Consider the following 22,963-nt stretch of genomic DNA (forward strand, 5'->3'; position numbering starts at 1 on the left):
CCGCCGCCCCGCCGGAAAGCAACCGGCCCGAGTGACGCGCGGGGCCGCCGCGAGGGGGACGCACCGCCCACGGGGCGGGGCGGGGCGGGGCGGGGGAGGAGTCCCGTCCGCAGGCGCCCGAGTACGGGGTTGTGTTAGGCGGCGCTCGGCGCATGCGTAGTGGGAAGGCGGCGGTGGCGGAGCGGCGTTCGTTGCGCAGCGCGCATGCGCCCTGGGCTTCTTTGGCAGCAGGGGCCGCCTCGCGGCCGTACCGGGCGGGATGGAGACAGAGGAGGACGACTTCGTGCTGGCGCTCCAGCTCCAGGAGCTGTGGGAAGCGCAGGATAAGGCAGCGGCGGAGGAGGCAGCGGCGGCGGCAGCGTGCCCTGAAGCCTCGCCCGACCCCTCGCCCCTCCGCCCGCTGTCGGTGGTGGACGAGGCCTGGGAGCTGCTGGACCCCAGCCCCGACGTGCACGGCCTCTTCGTGCAGTTCAACGAGACGCTCTTCTGGGGGCGCCTGGCGGCCGTCGAGGTGTCGTGGAGCCCACGAATGACCCTGTAGGCCATCGCGGCGTGGGGGGGCTGCTCACAGGGCAGCCCTGCGTGGGGAGGGGGCCGGGGCCCGAGGGGCGGCGGGGACGGGGGAGGCCGGTCCTTCCCGTCGCCCAGTGGCCCCAGCAGCTGTGTCAGAGCAAGGTGACGGGCGGCTCATCTCCTGGCGTGGCTGTGGGCCTCAGGGAGGGGGAGGAAAGCTGTCACTTGTCACTCCGTGCTGCTCCTAACCGTGGCTCCGTAGGCACGGTGTGCTCGTGCAACAGCCGCTCTTCTAGGTGTCTGAATGTCCTGCTTTTCTAATGCAGTTTGTACCCCAGGGTGTGGGTTGGTCTGTTTTGGCTGTCGTTGGTCGTCCTTCGCAGCCATAAATGGCTTTTCCCGTGGTGCTGGGAAAACTGGAGAGATGTTAAAGCGGAATAAATAACTTGGTCTTAAACTGCATATGTCAAAACTTAATGCACTTGTATTGCTGTCATTTCTCTTGTTATCAAGCTTTATGATAGCTTTACAACATGGCAGAAAGGCAAATATGAAATTGTAGTATATTAATAAGATTTAGAATAGACTGGGAAGGGGAATATACAAGAAACCTGAGACTAAAATTTAAAATATTAATTTAAAAACAAAAAGGAAAGCTTTGAAATGCAGGCTGCAGTTCTGCAGCACATCAGCTGATGCAATTGCCGGCTGCTGAAGTCCTGCCCCCTCTTGTCCTCTGCTGGTTGCAGCAAGCTTTAAACTCAATAACAAAAAGTGCTTTCTGGTGGATTGGCATGCAGAAGTGATGGTACGTGAAGGTTCAGTAAGAGCCAGAAGTTGGGGGAGGGTGAGAGGTGAAATTACAGCAACCAGCAGTTAAGTCTGTGTTGGCTGCTCTGAATCTCCAGCCTCTATTTTTTGTGTTTTGCTCCATCAGGAGTTCTAATGAAAACAGTCCTCTGCCTCTGAAACAGGTTCATAGAATCATTAAGGTTGGAAAAGACCTCTAGGATCATCAAGTCCAACTGCCAGCCCAACACCCCCAGGCCTCCTAAACCATGCTCTGAAGTGCCACGTCTACATGTTTTTTGAACACCTCCAGGGATGGTGACTCCCCCACCTCTCTGGGCAGCCTGTGCCAATGCCTGACCACTCTTTCAGTAAAGAAATTTTTCCTAATATCCAACCTAAACCTCCCCTGACACAGCTTGAGGCCATTTCCTCTCATCCTATTGTTAGTGACTTGGGTTAGCAGGGAACTTGTGACTTCCCCTTCCGCCCCGACAGGATTGCTAGCTTTGAATTAAGTGATTGCAAGAGGCCTAATAACTTACAGTTTCAGTTTTGCTTGTTCAGTCACAGCCTGTTCTAAGGAAATTGTGGGCTTTTTCTTTTTTTTTTTTTGCTTAATGATGTTGAGCTTTTCAAGTAACTACTAACAGTTAAAAGTGTTTTATGTTCTGAATTACCTAGTGTTTTAGCTGCAATTCTCAATTTTATTCATCTGCCGCAGAAACAAGTGGCTTTTAATATTTTCTTTCTGTGTCTTTCAGGTGTGCTGGAGTGTGTAGATATGAAGGAAAAGGTGGAATGTGTTCCATTCGTCTAAGTGAGCCGCTCCTAAAGTTAAGACCAAGGAAGGATCTCGTTGAGGTATTTGAAGATTGCTCATGAATCTAAAAAAAAAAAATGTATTGTGCCAGCCCCCACTGCATACAAACATTTCACATGTCATAGTGGGATTCTTATGTACAGTGACTTAAAGCCACGACTATTTAATGATCAATATTGTTACATTTCTGTTGCTTTTGTTGCAATATCACGTTAATCTTTCAGTTTTGTTTCTAAATGGGCAGCTCAGAGTAGGAGTCTAAAGTAACTTGTTTATTTTACTGACTTTATACAGGTTAAAAACAAACCCAAACCAACTTTTTTGCTCCTAAATTATCCTCTAATGTTACAAACCAAACATGCACTGAAAGCACAATCAGAAAATGGCTGTAGTTGCATCTTTTAGGTCAAAAGGGCAATAGCAGAAAATAAGGATATAGGATATGACTGTAAACATAACTTTGTGTTGCCTCCCATGCCTCCGTCAGGGCTGCTGCTTTGAGCTGGCTCAACATTCGGATTTGCTTAATGGACAGAATTGCTGTGGAAGTTCCAACTTTCTCACAAGTGTCTCTTTTTTGGGGTTGTAGAGGGGATGATCTCTTTAAAGATCTGAGTTAAGTTTGAGGATTAATTCTCCTTTCTGGAATGTCACTTATTGTAGTAATATTCTCCATCATGTTTTTGTGGTATGGGAATAGAGGTGATTTGATTTGACGGGTAGGTAAGTATTATGTTTTTATGACTCAGGCTGAACATGTGAATGCATGAAAATAAGATCAGTACCAAGATCAGTGTAGAGGAGTAAAATACTTCTAGCTTAATTTTGAAACCATATGTGATGCTTTTTAGTAAATAGCTAATGATTTGCATAATTTCAGACACTGTTGCATGAAATGATCCATGCCCTGCTTTTTGTTACTAATAATGACAAAGATCGTGAATCTCATGGACCAGAGTTCCGCAAACACATGCGTCGCATTAATCGCTTGACTGGAGCCAATGTCACAGTAAGCATAATCCACTTAACCTAATTTAATAGAGGTTTCTTCCTGATTTGTTTTTTTAGTATGCCTCATGTGGTATGAGTAATGTACTTGTTCTTGTTAGACGCTCCGCAGCTGGCAGCAGTACAGCTTTGTATCCAAGTGTGTGCCAGTTCCATAGTTACCTTGTTGGGGATGGTGGGGGAACAGGTTAAGGAAGATGTGGTGAGTTATTAGAGTCATAACTTTCAAGTATACCCTCTGTAATTATTTTCCTTTAAGCTTTTGTTTTAAACTTGAAACAACTTAATGATACCAGGGAGAGAATAGCTCCATGTTCCGAATAATATCTGAGGAAAAGCAGTCTGTTTTAGTTAAGATTTATATCAGTAGAGGCTAATGGGTTGATGATATTTTAAAATAATGTGTCTGATAAGATCAATTAAGATAATAGCTGGAGGGAGAATATAATACTGCTGTTGTTTACAATGCATTCTAAACAGTATGCCGCTTAGGGTAAAATTGTAGGTAGATTTTAAAATTATTTTATTGCAGTTCAAGCAGGACAGCCAGGACATATTCCTATACATCCTGTCTCTTTTTAAAGTTTTGTTTTAATAGTATCTAAATGTTGATCTGATTTCAGCTCTTTTAGCTGGTAATGTAGAGATCACAGCAGTAATGGAATGGATGGAATAGTAATATATTTTAAAAAATAATTGTAGAGCTAGTCATGTAAAATTAGAACCTTTCTGAACAATGGCTTTTTTCTTTTTTTTTTTAACCTAGATTTATCATACTTTTCATGATGAGGTGGATTTGTACCGCCAGCACTGGTGGCGATGCAATGGCCCCTGTCAAAACAGGAAACCTTACTTTGGATACGTGAAACGTTCAATGAATAGAGCACCCTCTGCACGAGACTTCTGGTGGGTTGAGCATCAAGAGACATGTGGCGGTACATTCACAAAAGTGAAGGAGCCAGAGAACTTTTCTAAGAAATCCAAGGAGAAAACCCAGCCAGCAAAACTTCCAAATTCGGAGTTAACTAACAAAGGTACTTAAAATATTTTTTTTTTCTTTTCCAAACAGTTCCTTGAGCAACTACAGATCAGCCACCGCATGAGCCTTGTTCTGTTATTGCTGTTACTTAGCAAAGAACAGGGCCCATTTTATTTGTGCATTTCTAGGCTCCTTCTCAACTATTTGCAAAAGGCTTGGTTTGCTGCACTGTTCTCAAGCAGCAGACCTTTTTGGGCAATGCACATAAAATACTACGCCCATGATTTATATATGAAAAAGTTACTAAATTTTTCCTATTTTCTTCTTATTTTCCAGTCAAGACACAAACGCGTGATATGCAAGATCTGGTGCCTTTCAGTGGGAAGGGTTATCGGCTTGGAGGAGGAGACAGTGGACTCTCAGAAAAAAGCACAAATTCCAGCAGCAGCGTTAGAAACAGTGAAACACCTGGCTCACAGTATCATTCAACACTAAAGACAATACCAATCCCTAAAAATGAGATAAAATTTGAAAAATCACCCCGTAGTGGCATCTTCTTTCCACTTTACACTGATGATGCCAGTGAGAAAATGAACTTGGCTTCAAAGCGCGAGTTTCCTAAACTCTCTGTTGCTGATACAAAAGCTTACCAGTGTGTTAATGGATCACCTGTTAAAATTGCTCGTGTTACGGAAGAAAAATCAAACCAAGGTTCTGCAAATGGCAAGAGAGTTACGCCGCTTTGTAACAGGCCACCGAAACAAATTGGTTCTGAGCCGACAACAGCAGCTCAGGTTGCTTCTGAGAAAAAAAGCTCAGAATGTACTAATACACGGCACCAGTGGCCAAAAGTGGAAGACAAAACTGCCTTTGAAAACTATTTCATTAAAAAAGGGCATACTGAGGTCCCTTTAAGTATCAAGACACCTGTGAAAACCCAAGCTGAATCTACAGTGTCCTCTGCAAGTTCCAGCACTGCTGTAAGGCAGGATAAAAAAGTCAGTTGTCCTGTTTGCCAGACCGAGGTTTTGGAGTCTAAAATAAATGAACACCTTGATTCTTGTCTTGGATAAAACCTTTCAGAAAGCTGTTTCAAAAAGATAAACCAGGGCTGAAAGCACTGCTTGAAGACTGACTTTGCTTCAGGGTTTGCTTAGCTGTGGTTGTTCCTCTGTGTCTGTTCTGAACTGGAATTTAAACTACTGTCAGCTTGCTGAGCAACGCGTTTTGCCGAGTTGCACATCAGCGCTGGCTGGGAAACTGGCTGCTACTTGTGTTCCAAAGAATCGGATGCTCAGGTTTTAGTAGTTGGACGTTTGTGCCAACGTTCTTGCTGCAGAATCTGGGTAATACAGCGGAAGGTGGATACTTGCCAAACGGCGTATTTTTGAGGCAGTTTTTAAAATGTAAGACATTTTTAATCCTGCTGATTTGTCTTTGTTCTTAAGACCCCTTCATGGTGGTGGTTGGGTTTTAAGTGTTTTTGGCCATTCTTAAAGTTAACCACCTCTAATAGATAGGAATTCTTCTGTTTACTGCAATGTAATCAAGTGGCATGTATTTTTAGAATAGTAAGTATTTTGCATAAGCCACAGTTAGAATTTCAGGCGGTCCTTCTCACCCCTGACCTTTTTGAAAAGATAGATGAGAGTGAGAATCTCAAATACAGGCTTTTGTCAAGGATGGGAGAGGCACAGGCATCAAAACCCGCAAAGCATCCGTTTGGGTTTAGTGAGTGGATTGCAGCAGGAAGAGAAGATCCAGAAGTGCGATGAAGGTGCTAGGAAGTCAAGCAGAAAATATTTGGTAGATGAGGAGAACACCCTATGTTTAAGGGCTCAAAAAAATAAATCATTTTGAGGAGCTTGTTTTCAAAAAGGATTTAGAAGTTAGCTAATCTGTTAGAAATGGGAGTGGTCAAATGGAAGCTAATAAACTTCAGTCATGTCTGTGTCTTAAGGTCCAGAATCCCAGCTAGACTCTCCGCCCACTTCTCCTGATGATTTGCACAAACTCTGCGTTGTAAGTTTACTAGTCTTTAGGATATGGGTTTTCATGTGAGAGTAACTGACCCCCATATGCTGATACTAGTAAGTGGAAGTTGTGAGGAATACTGGCAGTGGTCCGGTCAAGACTGTTCCTGGCCATGTCATAAAAGCCTTCATGATTTTTTCAGATTTCCAGTGCTTTACAGGCCAAAATGGCATTGGATGGACACTGGCTGACAGTCTTTGTGTTGCATCTTCTGGAAGCCAGCCAGCTTGGTGGTTGGTATCCAGCAGGCCAGCCAGTTGGGCGCTAAACCCATTGTGCTGTGGAATGTTACCAATGCTGAGAGGATGTGTTTTCTATAGAAACTTTCCAAAATGTTAGCAGTTCTCTTGCTGCACTGGAAGTAGCTAACTGGTTAAACAGTTAACAGCTTGATTCCTTACTTGTAAAACTGTTTATAAATATTTTTGTGTGTAAAAAAAAAAAATAAATAAATTATGCTGATTCATATATTGCTGCTACAACTTCAAATGGCTATATTAGCCTCGGATGCACGTATGTTTGCCTTATTATATAACTAATTACTTGCTGCTCCCTTTTGAAATTGGGAAATAAACTGATGTGCAAAGGAATCTGGCAAATGATACCTTTGCTCTCTTTAAACATTGGTGTATTTTTTTATCTACTGATGCTACAGATGTTTAATGTGTATTGGTTTGTTCTTGCATATTCTGAATAAATTGGTACTGATTTTTAGATTTTCATTAAGCCTGGGTTTCACGTGGCAGTTGTGGCCACCTTGTGTTGCTCCCCTGTGTATCTAATAACAGTCTGGTTTAATAGATCCTTTCTGTATTAACACTTTTCCTTCTTAAATTTCCCTGTAAAAACAGGTGTTGGTGAATATAGACTGCATCAACCTCTGCCCTTTCTCCATCATATTTTTATCACAGTTTCACTTCTCTTGCATTTCTGTGGAAAATTTCACAAATACTGATTTTTAAAACTTGATTTGAGATGCTAATTTTCCATACTTCCTTCTTAGAGCTGCAGTATGTGTCAGTGTCCCCAGTGAAACCTGACATGATACTTGACAGTACTATTCAGAAGTGTTTGTACTACCACGTGTCCTTTAAGATGAGGACTAGATTCACATCAGGAATGGTCTCTCACAACGGTCTCTCACATCGTGAAGCATTTTTGGAGATACGTTTCCCTTACTATTGTTCCCATCTGTTTCCTGGTTTGTCTTTCCCACTGCAGCTGGTAAGAGTAGAGGGTTGCTCCAGGAAGGGAAGATCTGTGGGTATTGTTAAATACATTTTTCATATTCAAATGGGCTTTTTTTAATATCTTCTTTTACATCAACAGTGTTCACTTGAACAACAAATGGAAAACAAATGTGCCGTTGGCCTTTGGAATGCAGTGGCCTGCCGGGGGCTGGGAGGGAGCTTAAGCTACATGCAAGTCCTGTCTCAAATACACAAGCGGCCTAAAATAGATCTCTTTTCAAAACAATTGTGCAATTTTGGACCAGCTGTGGAAAAAACACCACCTCTGCCCATACATGTTTTTACAATGAAGCGTTACGATGCCAAGATCTCTTTTACACAGAGATAAAGGTGACAAAGGGCTGGGTGGATAGGCTTTGCAGTTCCTACCTGTTGCAGGCTATTATTAACAGGTCATGGCCTTGTTTTTTCAGCTATATTACTGTGAGTGCTGGTTCTGTAAGATTTTGTTCTTGAATAGTGTCCTTCCCACAACTATAACAATGACTACAAGCATGTTTTTAAAATATCCTGGTAGATTTGGGTCAAAGGTGAGAAATTTCATCTCAATATCAGTTGACTTTGTCCTGAATGAGTTTAGATACCATCTATAACGACACACGCCAGTAACAAATCTTGAAAAAAACGTGCTTTGCTGAACTGCAGAGTAAGTTGCGTGACTGGGAATTGGAGAAACAAGTCAATACGCTTGACTTTTGAGACAAATCAGGTAAGAGAGAGGTCAACAAATGGTTCTGCAAACCAAAGCCAAAAGCAATGTTATTCTGCGGGGATCTACTGGAATTGCTCGGAATGATCCACATAACATTTCTAGAGGTCAAAGCACCTAACTGGGGGTCACTTACCTACTTCGTTATTAGGGAAGAGGCTGCTGTTAAGTTGCTTGAAACTGGTTATCGGGCAAGAAATGTTGAAGGTCAAACAGTTTCAAGTATTTTTTTACTTTTTAGGGAAAAGTTATCTAGGAAGTTTTCATAATACTTGATGAATTCTGATGAAGGAACTGGAAGTAGCATTTTTCTCCGGAATAATAAAAATAATTCACTATCTTCCAAGAAGATACATAATAGAAATAGTCTGCTTTATAGCATCTTCTGGAAGTGATAATGAGGCATTTTACCATCTCCCGTAGCCCAACCGCTATTTGTATTCACTTGGGGTATCTAGGTCACGCGGCAAGTGTATTCTTAAAGCAAGTTCTACCCCAACTCCTATGCGTAAGCTGATGAGCAGGCTGTTTATGTCTAGGTGGAGGTACGCTCCTCGGGCAGCGATGGTGCTGCCGCTCAAAGCGTAGGAATTGGCTACCTGAGCCTCCTCTCTGGGAACATTTTTTTCAAGAGAACTAGACAGTGTTCATATCAAACAACGTACAGCAGGGCTTACGCTATGCGGCGCTACCTGCCTCTGTGCCAGTGTTAGTAACAAAGGATACCAGGTAACGTGTGACAAAATCAAAGGCTAGAGAGGGCTTAGTCGTAACTGGACTGGAGCTGGCGAATAATTCCCGAAATGAGAAGTACCTGCTCACACGTCAAGCTTCTCTTGCTGCAGCAGCAAGATGTGCTGTGGAGTAAATGGCTTGTGAGGATTTTTCTTCTTCCTCAGGTGTTCTTCTGGAGCCTCGGTTCTGTTGCATTTTTTCTCCACACACCGCATCCCTACGCATCCTTCAAGCGAAGCAAGTCACGTTGTATCGAAGCGTAACAGCGAGACAGGAGAAACGGTGAGTTTCTGAGGAAAGGCGAGATGGATGTCTCGTCTAAATCGGTTGGAGCGATTCACGGTGAGGTGGCACAGACTGCTCTGGCTGCCACCACAGCGGTTTGCTCCACGGCTGCTGGAGCTGGTCATGCTTGAACACGGTGTCCGTGCATCAGCTGTCGCATTTTGCCACCTTAAATTGAAAGGCTGCTAAAAGGTTGGGCTGGGTGACCTCCTGAGGTTACATCTGACCTAAATTCCCCTGTGAGCATATGATTGTTGCTGCCTGACACAGTAATGATAGAAGTGAAACAGCTGCTCTCCATCAGCTGCTTCTTACCTGCTAGCCAGCACTCATGAGCTTTATACTCCAAATTAAATACCCAAGTTCATTCTTGTATGGATTACTACAGCTGTTTTGAAGTCTTAAGCTTAAAGAAACAATTGTTTGTATATGAATGTAAAGGCCCGACATTAAATTACCCTTAAAGTGTGGTTTATGGGTAGACAGGCCATGTGAGAGACCTTTATTTCAGTGCGTGTGTGAAAATACGCTCTGTGTGTTTTGATGTACTCATGTACGTGGAAAAAACAAGACAGCAGGCTGTGTGGAGCTTTGGGGTTCTTCAACAGGCCATTAGGTGGCACTCCTTGCACTTAAGGAGTAATACTTCCTTCCTCTCCAACCTGTACAGGGAAAGAACAGAAAGTGCAGAACTAGCAGCCTCGTGTTTCACCTACACCCGCACTCCAGGATGAAGGTGGATCAGCAGGAGCCCCGTCTGGACCATAAAGCAAGTGAAAGGAGGAGGAATGGGGGAGGTCCTGCAACCAGTGGAGAGAGTTGAGAAGGAGAATTTGCATCTAACTGGGTTTTCTGTGTTTCTGTTAATTTTGCTGCAAGAGGGACTTGGAAGATGAGCCAGTAGCTCTTTTGGGTTATTATCAGTGAGTAACCCAAAAGGCATCCTTTTGTGCTCTACATATACCGCACCACTTGCATCCACTGCAGTGAAAAATGTAATTTTCTGTCACCATATGGCATCAACCCAGTTCAGCAGGAGAGGCAGGGTGAAGTTGTAGGAAGTTAGAGGGGTCTTTAACACACAAACGTGGTTCTGGCTCCTTGGCTAAGCTGGGGAGCTGGAGGGGTGTGACAGGCTGAGGAAAGGGTAGTGTATTGTAGGTGTGAAAGCTAAAAATGGGAGATGGCCATGGCCTTAATCCCTGCATTCCCTTTTAGCTTCTGCCAGGCCAGGCTGCTTTAAGACTAGATTAAGTTTCTAAGAAGGTGCAGCAGCTTGGCCTGAATAGCTCACCCTGCCTCTGTCCCAACCCTCCCCAGCCTTCGCACTGTTTCATCTGCTTTTTTGTCCTAGTAAGTCTTAGACCTGACATTTCATAAACCGCATAAGAATGTTTGAAGGAGCAAAAACCAACAAGCCAAATACTTGGCTCCCCCATTGCTTAATTTATAAGCGGTAAATACTTCTTTTTTTCTTCAAATTACAGGACTGCAAGTACCTTCTCTTTACCTTTCTCCCTGCTACTAATTGCTCAAAGTCTGGGGTAAAACGTGGACTAGACCTCAGTGAAGTCCCAGTACAATATCTTACCTATAGGAATATGGCTTACTTGGGGTTTTTAATTCTTCTAGTAGCTTCATTCAGCAACTTACTGATGGGGGAACAGCCAAAGGGCGCCTCTGCTCCTACTCCACTTCCTCCCCACTTCTTTGTTCCCCGCCTTTGCTTTCCCACTGACCACCCTGGTTTCTTCCCAGAAGCATCCCAGTAATTATCTGCTTTCTTCCCAGGAGGATCGGTTCAGTGGGCGTGCTGCCACCACTCTGTAAGCGGATTTTTGATTCACCAGGAGGGTGTGGGTTGTGTTTGGAGAGAGGCATGAAGCAAAAAAGCTGAGCAAATTGCATGCTCGGAGGGTGCCCACCTGCAGAAGCCGGCGCAGCCTCTGCAGCGCTTGCCGGCAGCGGGACACAGCCTGCCCGCAGCACCCACACGTGGCTTGAGGAAGCACTGGCCGTTTTGTTCGGCTTAAGAGCAGCACGTCTCAGAAGCAAGAAATAATTTGACCAGAGCAGTTTATTTTTTTTATACCACTTCATTTTGAGCAGTGTACCAAGTCCAATGGTTTTGGCCTGTTTAATGCATACCCCAGCACACGCTTGCTATTTTACAGGCATTTCTCCAAAGACTCGTAGGGGCTGTTCTATTTATAGTGCACAGCACATCTTACACTAGCTGTTTTCAACCAACAGCAAGACAAACGCCCTGGTGTGTGACAGGACCACACAACTTGGCATGGGCTGCTCCAGATGATGTGGTGGTGGAAGGATATGGTACAACATCTGGGCTGTTCTGGCAGATGGCAAACGGGAACATGTCCAAAGGAAAGACTTGTCCTAAGAATATAACGCCCCGGGGGCTTCAGAGAGGACAACGCCTCTACTAGGCAAGGCATGGAAAGCTGCAAGATCCCAGACTGGCAGGGGTTGGAAGGGACCTCTGGTGCTCACCCCGTCCCACCCCTGCTGGAGCAGGCACCCCCAGAGCAGGGGCACGGGGCCATGTCCAGGCGGGGGGTGAATGTCTCCAGGGAAGGGACCCCACAGCCTCTCTGGGCAGCCTGTGCCCCTGCTCTGGCACCCGCACAGCGAAGGGGTTTGTCCTCATGTTCAGGGGGAGCTTCCCGTGTTCCAGCTTGTGCCCGTGGCCCCTTGGCCTGGCGCTGGGCACCGCTGAAAAGAGCCCGGCCCCATCCCCCTGACACCCGCCCTTCAGATATTTATAGGCATTGATGAGATCCCCCTCAGCCTTCTCTTCTCCAGGCTGAACAGACCCAGGTCTCTCAGCCTTTCCTCACAAGGGAGATGCTCCAGTCCCCTGATCACCTTGGTAGCTCTCAGCTGGCCTTGCTCCAGCAGTTCCACATCCTTCTTACACTGGGGGGCCCAGAACTGGACACAGCACTCCAAATGTGGTCTCACTAGGGAAATCTGCTGTCTTCTGCAGGATATGTTGCTAAGAATTATTTGGGTTAGTCTTTAGCTTTGCATTTAGCAGTACTTGTATAGGAAATTTAATTTAAACATAAGAAATGTTATTACAGTGAGGTTGGCTGAACACAGGGACAGGTTGCCCAGCGAGGCTGTGGAGTCTCCATCCTTGAAGATACTCAGACCCCAACTGGACGCGGTCCTGGACAGCCAGCTCCGAGTGACCCTGCTCGGGGCAGGAGCGCTGAACCAGACCATGTCCAGGAGCCCCTTCTACCTCCACAGTCCTGGGTTTCTGCCTAACAACTCTGTGAGCACTTCAGGACAGAGTGAAATTACAGCTGAAGGCAGTTAAAATCCGTCCGCTTGCCCGTGCAGTCACATAACCCAGGATTGCTCACACCATCTCTAACCATCAGTTTATTTCCCGCTATATGTTTTTCTCCTTGCAAGGTTCACCATGGGCAGCTGTCATCAGTGCCAGGCCAGGACCAGGAGGGCCAAGTTCCCCATCTCATGCATCAGAAACCGGAGGACTTCAGGCAGTAGCCAGGACATGCCACAACACAAAGACAGGTGTGAGGAAGCTCTGCCCTGGTGAGCCGGCAGAAGGCGGCAGCTGGGTCGCTGCTTCCCATGGCCTGCCCTGCTTCCTCACCAACACGGGGTGGGGGGCAGGATTATCAGCCCTGTTGACGTGAATTAAAGCTCAGATGTAATTAACTTTGAATGTACCTATAAGAGATTTAGAAGGCAGGAAAAACATCTGATGACAGGAAATAGGAGGTATTTCAGGCACTGAAAAACCCCAAATGACTATTCAAACTAGCTGGCAACATTTCCCAGGCAATTTGGCAGAGTTAAGAGGACACCACCCAGGAGGTTTTACTGTTAACATTTGGGTTTATGCCTGGGTCTTTAAACAGAGTTTTGTTGAAGCAGACACGCGTCTGGAGCGGTAAGCAATGCCATGGCTTTGGAGCTTTTTGCAAGGCGCTAGGGGCACGAGCATCTCCTGAAGGAACGAGGAGACGTGAGGTTGGAGGAAAACACCTGAAGTCGCCTTAATGCAGCTGCCTTCATAATCCCTTTACAGGCTCTGGAAATGTTACCTTCCCTCAGGACTCTCTGCAGTGGAGCGCTCCCACACTAAACTAACTCTTTGCACACTTAGTGCAGATACTGAACCACGTACAGGGTTGTGGTCAGCCTGTGCCTGCCCTGCAGCAGATCCTAAGGGAAATGCTGCCTTAACTTCTTTGGGAAGAGAGCTTGGAGGCCTCTGCTGTTGGGCAAGCATCCTGACTCAGCTTTGGGTTGCTGTGTGATGGGTTGATCCCAGCCCCGAGTGTATTTTCACATGTGGCTGTGGGTTTGTGTTGAAGTCATACCATCTTCGGGAGCTTGACCATCAGACGTCCCGTTTGTGAGTCCCGCACCCGATTTCAGCCGCCTCCTGTCTCTCCCTTTCCTTTTTTCAGTAGAAAGACTACCCCAGCTTGGTGTGAAACTGCTCCTGGGTGATGCTAGCACGGTCAGATACACTGCATTCAGTGCCAGCTGAAGGGTCTGTCCCATGAACTGCCACAGGTCAGCTGCGTCACGTATAATCCCACCACCTCTGCCAGAAGAGCAGGAGCACCCTCAGCAATTAAAGGTGACTTTGTTTCCCTGAGAGAGGGTCAGCAGCTGCCACACCGAGCTTTTGTCCAGCAGCACCAACTCAGGGCAGGCAGCAGCCGCCGGCGGAGGCTGCACTGCCGGCCATGACGTGGCAGCCACTCCTCTCTAGGCATTTTTTGCAACTCTCAGCCAAGGGCTTAGTAGCACCTGACCACCTGGAAGGGCAGGCAAAAAAATTCCCAAACATTTTCCCCAGCCAAGTATTTTATAATTTAATCCGCCACCCACATAAGGGGTGTAGCACACGAGCCTCAGCTCAGACACCGCTTGGGGAGCTAACGCAGGCTGGAAGGGTGCAAAAGCGAGGGGGCAGGAGAGGCCCCCGCACACGTGCGGGTGCAGAAATGGCAAGGGAAGGTGCCGAGGAGGTAGGAGGCAGAACTGCTGTTCCCTGCGCACTCTCGCCTGAGGAAACTAGAGCAAATTTGCACCGGGATGTAACCAACCATCTCCTGCTTCCCCCACTCCTTCATCCCCGCCCGGGTGGATGTTTGGTCCTAGATAAAGTTGCCTCGTACCTAAACGAGAGCTTACACCATCGTAATCAACAACAAAAAAGCCTCCCAACCAAAATACAGGTCCTTTGATTGCTGCAAGTTAAAATAACTTTTGTTTGTGCAGCACAACATCCTCCACCTAAAATAGAGCGACTTGTCTCTAGAACCCTAGGAACATGTTTTTCTGCTTGCACGGAGAGGCCTGGCCCCAGCTGGGACACCAGGGGGACCCAGTCACCCGCTTTTGCATCCAGCTGTCCCGGGAGCGGGCTCCCGCAGCCTCCCGCAGCCCCCCGCAACAAGGGCCGCGCACCCACACCCCGCTGCTTTTCCCGGATTTGTATAAGCCTGCTCGTTACTGTAAAATACATGCCCTGCCTGGTTATGTCATTGCGTCACATCGCGCGGCTGTGAAGTTGCAGCAACTCTTTAACTACATACAGTTGTTGCCTACTCGTGCTATTTTAAATAAAGAATTTTTTTAAAAAAACTAAAATGTTCTTATAGTGGAGGTGGGAAAAAATAAAGGTCATCAAAGAGGTTTAGAAATTGCTGCCTACGTCCCATTAAAGAGTTCCATATATAACAAAAACTTAGGACCAAAGAGAGTTAACGTCCTAGTTTTTGCTTGTTCATTAAAATACGACTGTGCAGAAGGTAGCCAGCACCGCATTACTTACTACTATGTTGTGGCTGGGGAAGGGGAAGCGAAGGGAAAATAAACATGCCCAATCTGACAGCTCAAACCTTGCTCTCTGCTATCGGGAACACCGTCAGCTGGACTCTAATCTCAGAGAACAGATTTGGTTATTACCCATGGCCCAACGTTAGTGGTGCCTACAGTCACATTTTCCTTGAAGAAATATTCTCTCCTTGATGCAGAGATGTTGCCAAGTGCTCAAATCAAAACAGTTCTTCCAAAATACCTTTCTGTTCCCGTCGCCCCAGGGACTGCACTTCCCAGGTTTAGGAGTGGCGGTGCTCAGCGTGATGCTGGCTAGCGGTTTGGTGGGGGTTTTTTTGATCCGTTCCCTCCCATCTTCACTGTACGGAAAAACCTCTCAGGATCGCAACAGCAATTAATCAAGCTCCAAAATTCTAGTTTCCTTATGTTTTTTAGAGCTTCCCCCATGACCTCGGCTATAATGCAGTCTTTATTAATAGATTTTCAAAGCTTGCTTACATCCAGTAATGTAAGCAAGACGTTTCCAAACTAAGTGATTTGCCTTAAGATGGTGCTGATCTTTATTTTTTCGCTTGGCTTTCTGTTTGACCCTTGTTTTCTTTAGGCAGGGAAATACCAGCTCACAGCCCAGTACAATATATTCAGGTATTAGGCTTTCTGGTTTTGAGTAGGAGTCAGATCTCTGCATTTCAGTTATTCTGGATTCATCTTCTATTTAAAAGCAAAAATAAAATTGAACCGCATTGAAACAAGCCCAGGAGAGGAACTGGTTGCATCCTGGGAAACCACGCTGACACACAGGCCCACAAAGAGCGCTGGATCCCCACGTTAAATATGCAGAGATGAAATTTTACTTCCCATCTGCAACAGCATTTGAAAGAAAGGATGGGTTTCCAGCTTTCAGGACGCTGCCCTGAAGCGGTGAGTCAGCTGCGTGCAACACTGGCAAGCTGTTAGTCCATCCGTGTGTTTCACATCTCACCGCTCAGATGCGAGGCATGCCCTGCTAGCTTTCTGCCACGTGAAGGTGCTGGTACTGGGCTTATGGGGTAAACAAGCTGGTCACCTTTCCCAGCATTTATCACCACGATATATACAAGGTAGTTACACTAAGTTCTCCAAATGAACCCATAAACTATTACCAACTCTTACTGAGCTGCATATTTAATAACTGGGGGACAAGGAAACCAACTCCTAGGTCAAGCAAAAAGTTCTGAATCTCTCATCTTCAGAAATAAAAATATGCCGGTTTGCAACACACATCCATGAACAGAAAGGGTGGATGGAATGCATCGCCTTGGCCGAGGCAAACACTGTGTATTCCTTCTCCCCATACTTCATGCTTCTCCCCAAGGCAGACACCTATAGCATATTTTGGCTCAGCCCATCACACATTCCTCATACCCACCCCACACGTGTATTTCATCCTGGCCTCATGCCTCAGTCTCTTCCTGCCCTACTTCACCCTTTCTATTCAACTCATTCCTTCCTCAGTGTCCTCCTAAGGACTAGAGTCTATCCCCAGCAAGTTGGTGATTTGCATCTTATCTGCTTCTTCCACTTTTAGAGCCAGCTCTCCGTACCTGGCTCGTCCCTTTGGGAGCTACAGGGGTGTTTTTCGTATTTCAGAAAAGGGATAAATATGCTGTATATTCACTCAACTTCAAAGCTACGGGGAAAAGCTTGATGGAACCAAGTAAGTGGTAGCAAAAGTCAACAGAGCAAATTCTGTGGAACTGGTTTTGTCTGGTAGGACAGAGAACCTTGAACCAGCTTCCGTCAGCTGCTATCCACCCCCACCGGACACGGTCAGGCAACTCAGATTCAGCAGACGCTCCACTGACCAGAGGCCTTGCAGCAGTGTAGTAGCACAAACAGGCTTCAATGCGTTTGCAGTAATTGCTCGCATTCAAGCTTTACTTTACATATGCAAAAAAAGCTAAGTGAGTGAGCATTTTATATGAAAGCTGACCATGGGAGGCCCAAGCTTCTGCAGATCCATACCTCCCCCCCCAAAGCAGATGAGATCCAAATCCTATTAAGTCCCACAAATTTCTTCAACGTCTTTGCTACTCAGTACCCATAAATTCCTGCTATGTATTCGCAAGCGCCTGCAGCTATCTGCATGCCGGCACGGGGTTTTGAGACTCTGAGCGTGTGGTTGGCATTTAGCAGTCTCCTCTCTTCTCCAAAGCATTCAGCAGGCACAAAAATGGTACTTTCTGGTCTAATTTTACTTACCACTGTGATTTAGAGATGTCATCTTTCCACTCCTGACCTTGAAGTGCTCAGCACAGCCAGATGTTTTACATAAGATAGAGGCTGTCAGCCAGCTTCCTCTGATTTGCAACTGCCTCTGAGAAAGACCCAAGAGAGACTTCATCTCTCCTTGGTGCGGTGTTTTGACTGCACTATGCAAAATGACCCCCCTGCGTGTCGTGCTCAGCAATGCGATAAGTAAGAAAAAAAAGAAATCAGGTCTACACAGGGTGGTTGCAAGTGCTAGAAGGCTTCTTCCTCGTTCAATGTAAAACAAAGATGGGGAAGAGGCTTTTTCAAGAGAACACGTAGGAAGTTATACAGCACCGAAGCATGGAAACAGCCTCAAAGCACTTTAGGACCAGCTCAGTGCTGCTGCACTTAGGTTTCAGCCTAACGCACTGGCAAGAGCAGACCAGAGCACCACAGGTACCCAAGCGCTGGGCTGGCACGCTCATCCGGCCATCCAGGGAACTCCTCCTGAGCCGCGCACACGCAGGGGGGCTTCACAAGAGTTACAGCAATGGCAGAAGCACGGCCAGCCAGGTGTTTCCTTGGTTACCATGCAGTCATTTTGACGTTCATCAAAAAACTTAGGGGAATGGTGTGGCATCTTGTACGGGCTGGCATCTGTAGACTCCACCATTCTTCCGCTGTCTTCAAGGGGCTCATAATTCATTGGGAGCCATGTAAGACTGAAGAGCTCCCATTAAACCTTACAAATCCTGTTTGCAGAGGACTTTCGTTTTGCACCTCGTGTATTGTCAGAAAGCGGTGAAAAAACCAGAGCAGCCTCTCTCTGTCTGCCATCACTCTCCAGTCAGCCTAAACTTGGTGCTGTTTTCGAGGCAGAAATCATCAGGAAAGTAATCACCACACCCAGGTTAACTGTAGGCAGCGTTAAAAAAAAAAAACACAAAAAGTATCCTTCCCCCGAGCAGAAATAGCTCTGATTTAAAGAAGAAAACAAAACCAACCAAAACCCCAACAACCCTCCCTCAAACCACCCACCCCCCCCCCACCCCCCCAAAACCCAGAACCACCACAACAAAACGAAACACCCCCCACAAACCCACCAAAAATCCACTGGCCCCCTTCTCAGGGGTCATTTATAAATTAGCTGCGATGGAGTAGTTTTTAAAAGTTACATCGTTCACAAATAACCACGTAGTTTTCAAGAACCTTTATACATCATCTTTTTTAATTAGATTAGCTTTACAAGCAACTTGAGAGCTCTTTCATAATGAACACTGCTTTTCAAATTACACAACTTTATAGGCAACCTGTAAATGAATCCTGAATTTCTTTGCCTGCTATAGATAAAGGTCTCATATTTTACAGCCGGCTAACATCATGAATAAAAATAGCATTATGAAGCTTTGTCTTTAACCAGGACTAGACACATACAGATCATAAGACAGTTTAAAAAATAGTTTTAAAACAAGGACCTGCTTGGTGATGCTCAAGACTGAATATTCAACCGATGTGAAATGAACAGTTTCTAAAGGACACTGAAGAAATGGCTGACCTGATTTGTTGACCCTATTGTAATGACTTACATGGAGTGAAAAATTAAGCACTTTTTAAACCTGTCTGGCAAGCACAAACCTACAGTGTGATGAGAATTTGATACGCCGTGTAACTGCAGAAGATTGAATTACAGAGGGACTGAAGTGAGTTTAAAGGCTTATGCTTACATTTCTAAAGTAAAACCAACCAAACCTCCGTTAAAGTAGTACTTAAAGAAGAGGAAGTAGAAGAGGTGGCTTTTTTTGCTTGTTTCACTGGTAGCCTAAATGCACTGCAGACCAGACAGTAATGAAGATTTATTTGCACTCCTTGGCCAGGTTGGCAGAGGCACTTACAGTAAAGGTATCCTGTCTGTTTCTCTGGGAAGGAAAGAGGAAAGAGGAAGAGAACTTGGAAGGGCAAGAACTTACTCAAGAAAGGAAAAGCGAGAACAAAACAAAACTGGGATCTCTGTTGGTTCTCCTAAGTGATATACCAATACTGAATTTTTTCCCCCTTCTGTCAGTTTGTTACTAAACAATTAGCTTTTTCATGTTTTACATGAACAATAGTAATCTTTTTAATAAAAAATTACTGAGCTTTCCATAGAAAAGGTCTCTAATTGAATACAAACTATACAGATGCTAAAATTGTCACAAGTTGTAATATATACAGAAATATTTCTGTACACTCACATTGTTTTGGCTAAGTAAGGAAAAAAAGGGACAGATAGAAAACTGCAGTGGGTAAGCTGATCAACCCCCAGACTCCTGTGACTATGAATGCTGTCTTTTATAGGTTTGCTTTTGTTTTTTCAAGCTTTTAAAGCTCAGGGAAAAAAAAAAAAAAAAGGAAGAAAAAAAATCAGTGCCTAAACCATCAGTTTCTTAAAAATAAGAATATCAGTTTCTGCACATCTCACTTTTATTCTGTGATGTCCCCTCTCCTTGATAAAATGAAAACAATGTCAAAGAACGTAAATGTTTTCCTACTGGAGATATACCTCAGTACTGATCAAAGGGCAGTGCCTTTGTGGGGAAATCCTTCAGCACAGTGAAAATCTAAAGATGTATTGCACAAGGAGCCTACAGTGATGCACTTCAGCTTCGGTGTGCTGACCATCTCCTTGATGCTATATAATAGCTCAAGGTGTCAATTACAGCCTGTACGGGACACCAACGTTGGAAAAGGAAATAGAAAAAAGTGAATTTTAGATATTCTATTAACTTATATACAAAGGAAAAGGGGGGTGGGCAAGTATTCTTTAGAAAAGGGAGAAAGCTCGAAATTTTCTGTCAAGTACATAAGGAGGTTCTGGGTACCTCTAATAGCCTAGGAAAGCCCTTGTATGTTCTTGTAACTTGATGGTATTTACCAGGTCCCCAAAGCCAATGACAGCAACCGATAGTGTCAAGTTCACTTAGTGCCAGTCACTTAAAAAAAGAAAAACAAAACAAAACAAATCCCAAAACAAAACCAAAAACCCACCAAAACAAAACAAAAAACCAAACCCAAAAAACCAAAGAGACAGAAACTTCCCCTCTGTGGATTCAACATACAAAACCACAAACTGAATGTTACTAATAGCAAGATACTGTTTTGCTTCTGTTAATAAGGTTCAAGAGGACATAGTCAAAAAAACAATACAGCAGCAATCTTTAAAAGTTAAGATTAGTGTGAGATATGATATAAAACAATCAGGTTTGTAGCTGGTAATTAAAGTGCTCCTTTTCTGACTTAAGGTGTAAAGAAAATTAAAGTGATTATCAGTTACTGGCAACCCTTACATTAAATTAGGTCTTTCATGGCAGAGGAGAACAGTATGAACAGTTTTACAAAAATAGATCCATGTTATTTTGGAGAATACTGTAAATTTTTTTTCTTTTTTTTTCAGTTTTTCTTTTTTTTTTTTAAGACTCAATTTTGATAAACTGTACCTGGTCATACAAAAATTACCCAAAATTCAAACTTTTACCATATAAAAAAAGGGAGAGATGAATCGGATTCAGCTGGATGACAGGTCTGGCAAAATATAAGGATGGACAAATTCTATGTAGGGCACTTATTTATGTCCAGATGCATATGCTGTTTCTTACTGATTGCTTATCTTCTTCACATAAGCAGTCACAGGCCTGGAGTCACAATCACATAGTACAACGCTTCAGCAGTCAAAGAACCTTCTATTTGATGCAACATTGAAACACTGTTTGCTTCTTTATTAAAATGTTGGTTTGTTGTTGATTTTCCTTTATCTTGTTATTCACATTCAAAAGTTAATAGATAGCATCAAGATTTATCAGGGAGAATAGCAAGGGGAGTTGCTAAATCAAAGGCTTATAAAACGTCTTTCCCAACTGAGTCAGAAGGTTTATTAAGTTCAACCCTCACACCTTTTTCACCTGCAGAAATACAAAAAGGAAATAGGTATTATTTTTCAGCATTTTTCAAAGTACAGTCTACAGAATTGCTACATCACTGCCCAGATCAGTTTTAAGGGAGTACTTCAAAGATTGGCTGGCACGTATTATCTAGCAAGATATCTATTTTTGGATGCAGGCTCTGTAAAGTTAACGAGCCGCGGTTACTCCTCATCTCAAAGCGGGCACGTATTTGGCTGCCCAAGGGGAAGACTGGATACGTCACGTCATACGTGCAGTTCTGAAGCTCATCGTCTCAGCCTTTACGAAGGTAAGCTTTAAGAAAAGCCAACTGAGAATCTGAGGATATTGTCCATTATTCCGTGTCAGAATATCTGGAGTTTCTGGGTATTTACCTTTGTAAAGAGACTGAGGGATTTTTAAAATGCAATATTCCATTTGACAAACCCACCAGCCAACCCACACCTCTTCCGTCCTTTTTTTCCTAAAAATTGACTTGGATAACTTGAGGTATCCCCAGATAAAAGTTTGGCTATCAAAACATTAACACAGTATCCCATATTCAAGAAAAATTCACAAATATTCCACGTGGCTTTAGTTAGACTGACACTAAGACAAAGCCAAATAGTTCTCTATTTTATGATGTTTTATTCTATGATTTTATATTTTTTTTGTCAGTAGAAAATGAAGAGCATCTTGCGCAATTCTTGCTGCAGATACAGAGCAAAGAATGCAATTTTAGTTGCAAACGAAAACTGAAATCACGACTATATGATAATATAAATCAATTACAGGGCAAACTGGCACTGAAATGTAAATAAACCCTCCAACTCAGCCTTCCTTCCTTAGGTGCCTGCAGTTTAGGGGGACCCTGGAGAGGGAGGGGAGCCGGGGGTGGGAGCACCTCCCCTGCAGACACAAGCCCACCCAAACCACATCCCTGCACTCCCTCAGAAAGGGCAGCAGCTGAAGCTGCGCAGAGACAACCAAAACAGCTCTGATACAGCAAGGCTGGCTCGAGGAGCTGCGCGGTCACACGCGTGCGACACAAAGCCTGGCTTAGAGACAGACAGGCTTCCTGCGGAGACCAGGCGGGCGTTATCCGGCACTCCTGACCGCCTGGGAAGTCACCGTGCCTCGCTGGGCATGTGCCACCCAGCAGCGGATCAGCCTGCCCAGCTGGAGCTGAGGGACCCGCTGGTTCCTTCGCAAGCCAGGCAGGAGCTGCATTGCTCTTACCGCTCCTCATGCGCAGTCGCCAGCTGCACCAAGGGGGACTGAACTAAACTGCAGCTTTCGCAGCCGCTAGATGCCTTTGGGGCTACTTATGAGCTTCAGACTCCCGACAGCAATGAATGGAAATCTCATTTGGAAATGACTGGCACGTGTCTTCGACATCATCGGTTTCAAAGCTTTTGACGAAACCGTGGAGAAACTGGCCCTGTGCATATGTGGAATCGTGGTACACCTGATTTTGGTTTATTTTTAAACTACTGTAACAAATGCAAAATCGTGATGGCAGTTACAAGCATGACAGAAGTCCTAGGCCATTTCTCCTCATAATGCTAATTTGAACAGGAAAATTAGATCAACTTCCTCTTGAGGGAGAAGCCAGAAAAGGAAAACAGATGCTAGATATGTGGAATTGGAAATGGAGGAAGTAAGTCCATTCTTTGATTCCAGATTTTAATTTTAGGCTTTTGTTTTACCAATATAGAGATTCTAGTCAAGTGAAATTGTATCACCTGTTGAATCACTATATTCAATCAAAACTCTTTCCAGGGCTCTCAGTTCTGCCGTGCCTCACAAGCTCTGGTGTGTTTATCCTCCACACCT

General features: G+C 44.8%; 2 protein-coding genes across 2 annotated transcripts in view; one reads left to right on the forward strand and one right to left on the reverse strand.

The window, feature by feature from the left end:
* Window positions 1–170: 170 nt before the first annotated feature.
* On the forward strand, window positions 171–6,868 carry SPRTN (SprT-like N-terminal domain). The gene is made up of 5 exons (XM_064445688.1): window positions 171–537; window positions 2,067–2,166; window positions 3,006–3,134; window positions 3,900–4,167; window positions 4,449–6,868. The coding sequence occupies exons 1-5, from the start codon at window positions 260–262 to the stop codon at window positions 5,183–5,185; spliced, it is 1,512 nt and encodes a 503-aa protein (XP_064301758.1). The 5' UTR covers window positions 171–259; the 3' UTR covers window positions 5,186–6,868.
* An 11,540-nt stretch (window positions 6,869–18,408) lies between these two features.
* Window positions 18,409–22,963, reverse strand: part of EGLN1 (egl-9 family hypoxia inducible factor 1) — a 39,671-nt gene continuing 35,116 nt past the window's right edge. Inside the window, exon 5 of the mRNA XM_064445690.1 lies at window positions 18,409–21,148. Coding sequence (XP_064301760.1) covers window positions 21,084–21,148 — 65 coding nt within the window. The 3' untranslated portion in view covers window positions 18,409–21,083. The remainder of the gene's footprint in view (window positions 21,149–22,963) is intronic.

Source organism: Phalacrocorax carbo, chromosome 3 (genome assembly GCF_963921805.1).
Source record: "Phalacrocorax carbo chromosome 3, bPhaCar2.1, whole genome shotgun sequence".
Lineage (NCBI taxonomy): Eukaryota > Metazoa > Chordata > Aves > Suliformes > Phalacrocoracidae > Phalacrocorax > Phalacrocorax carbo.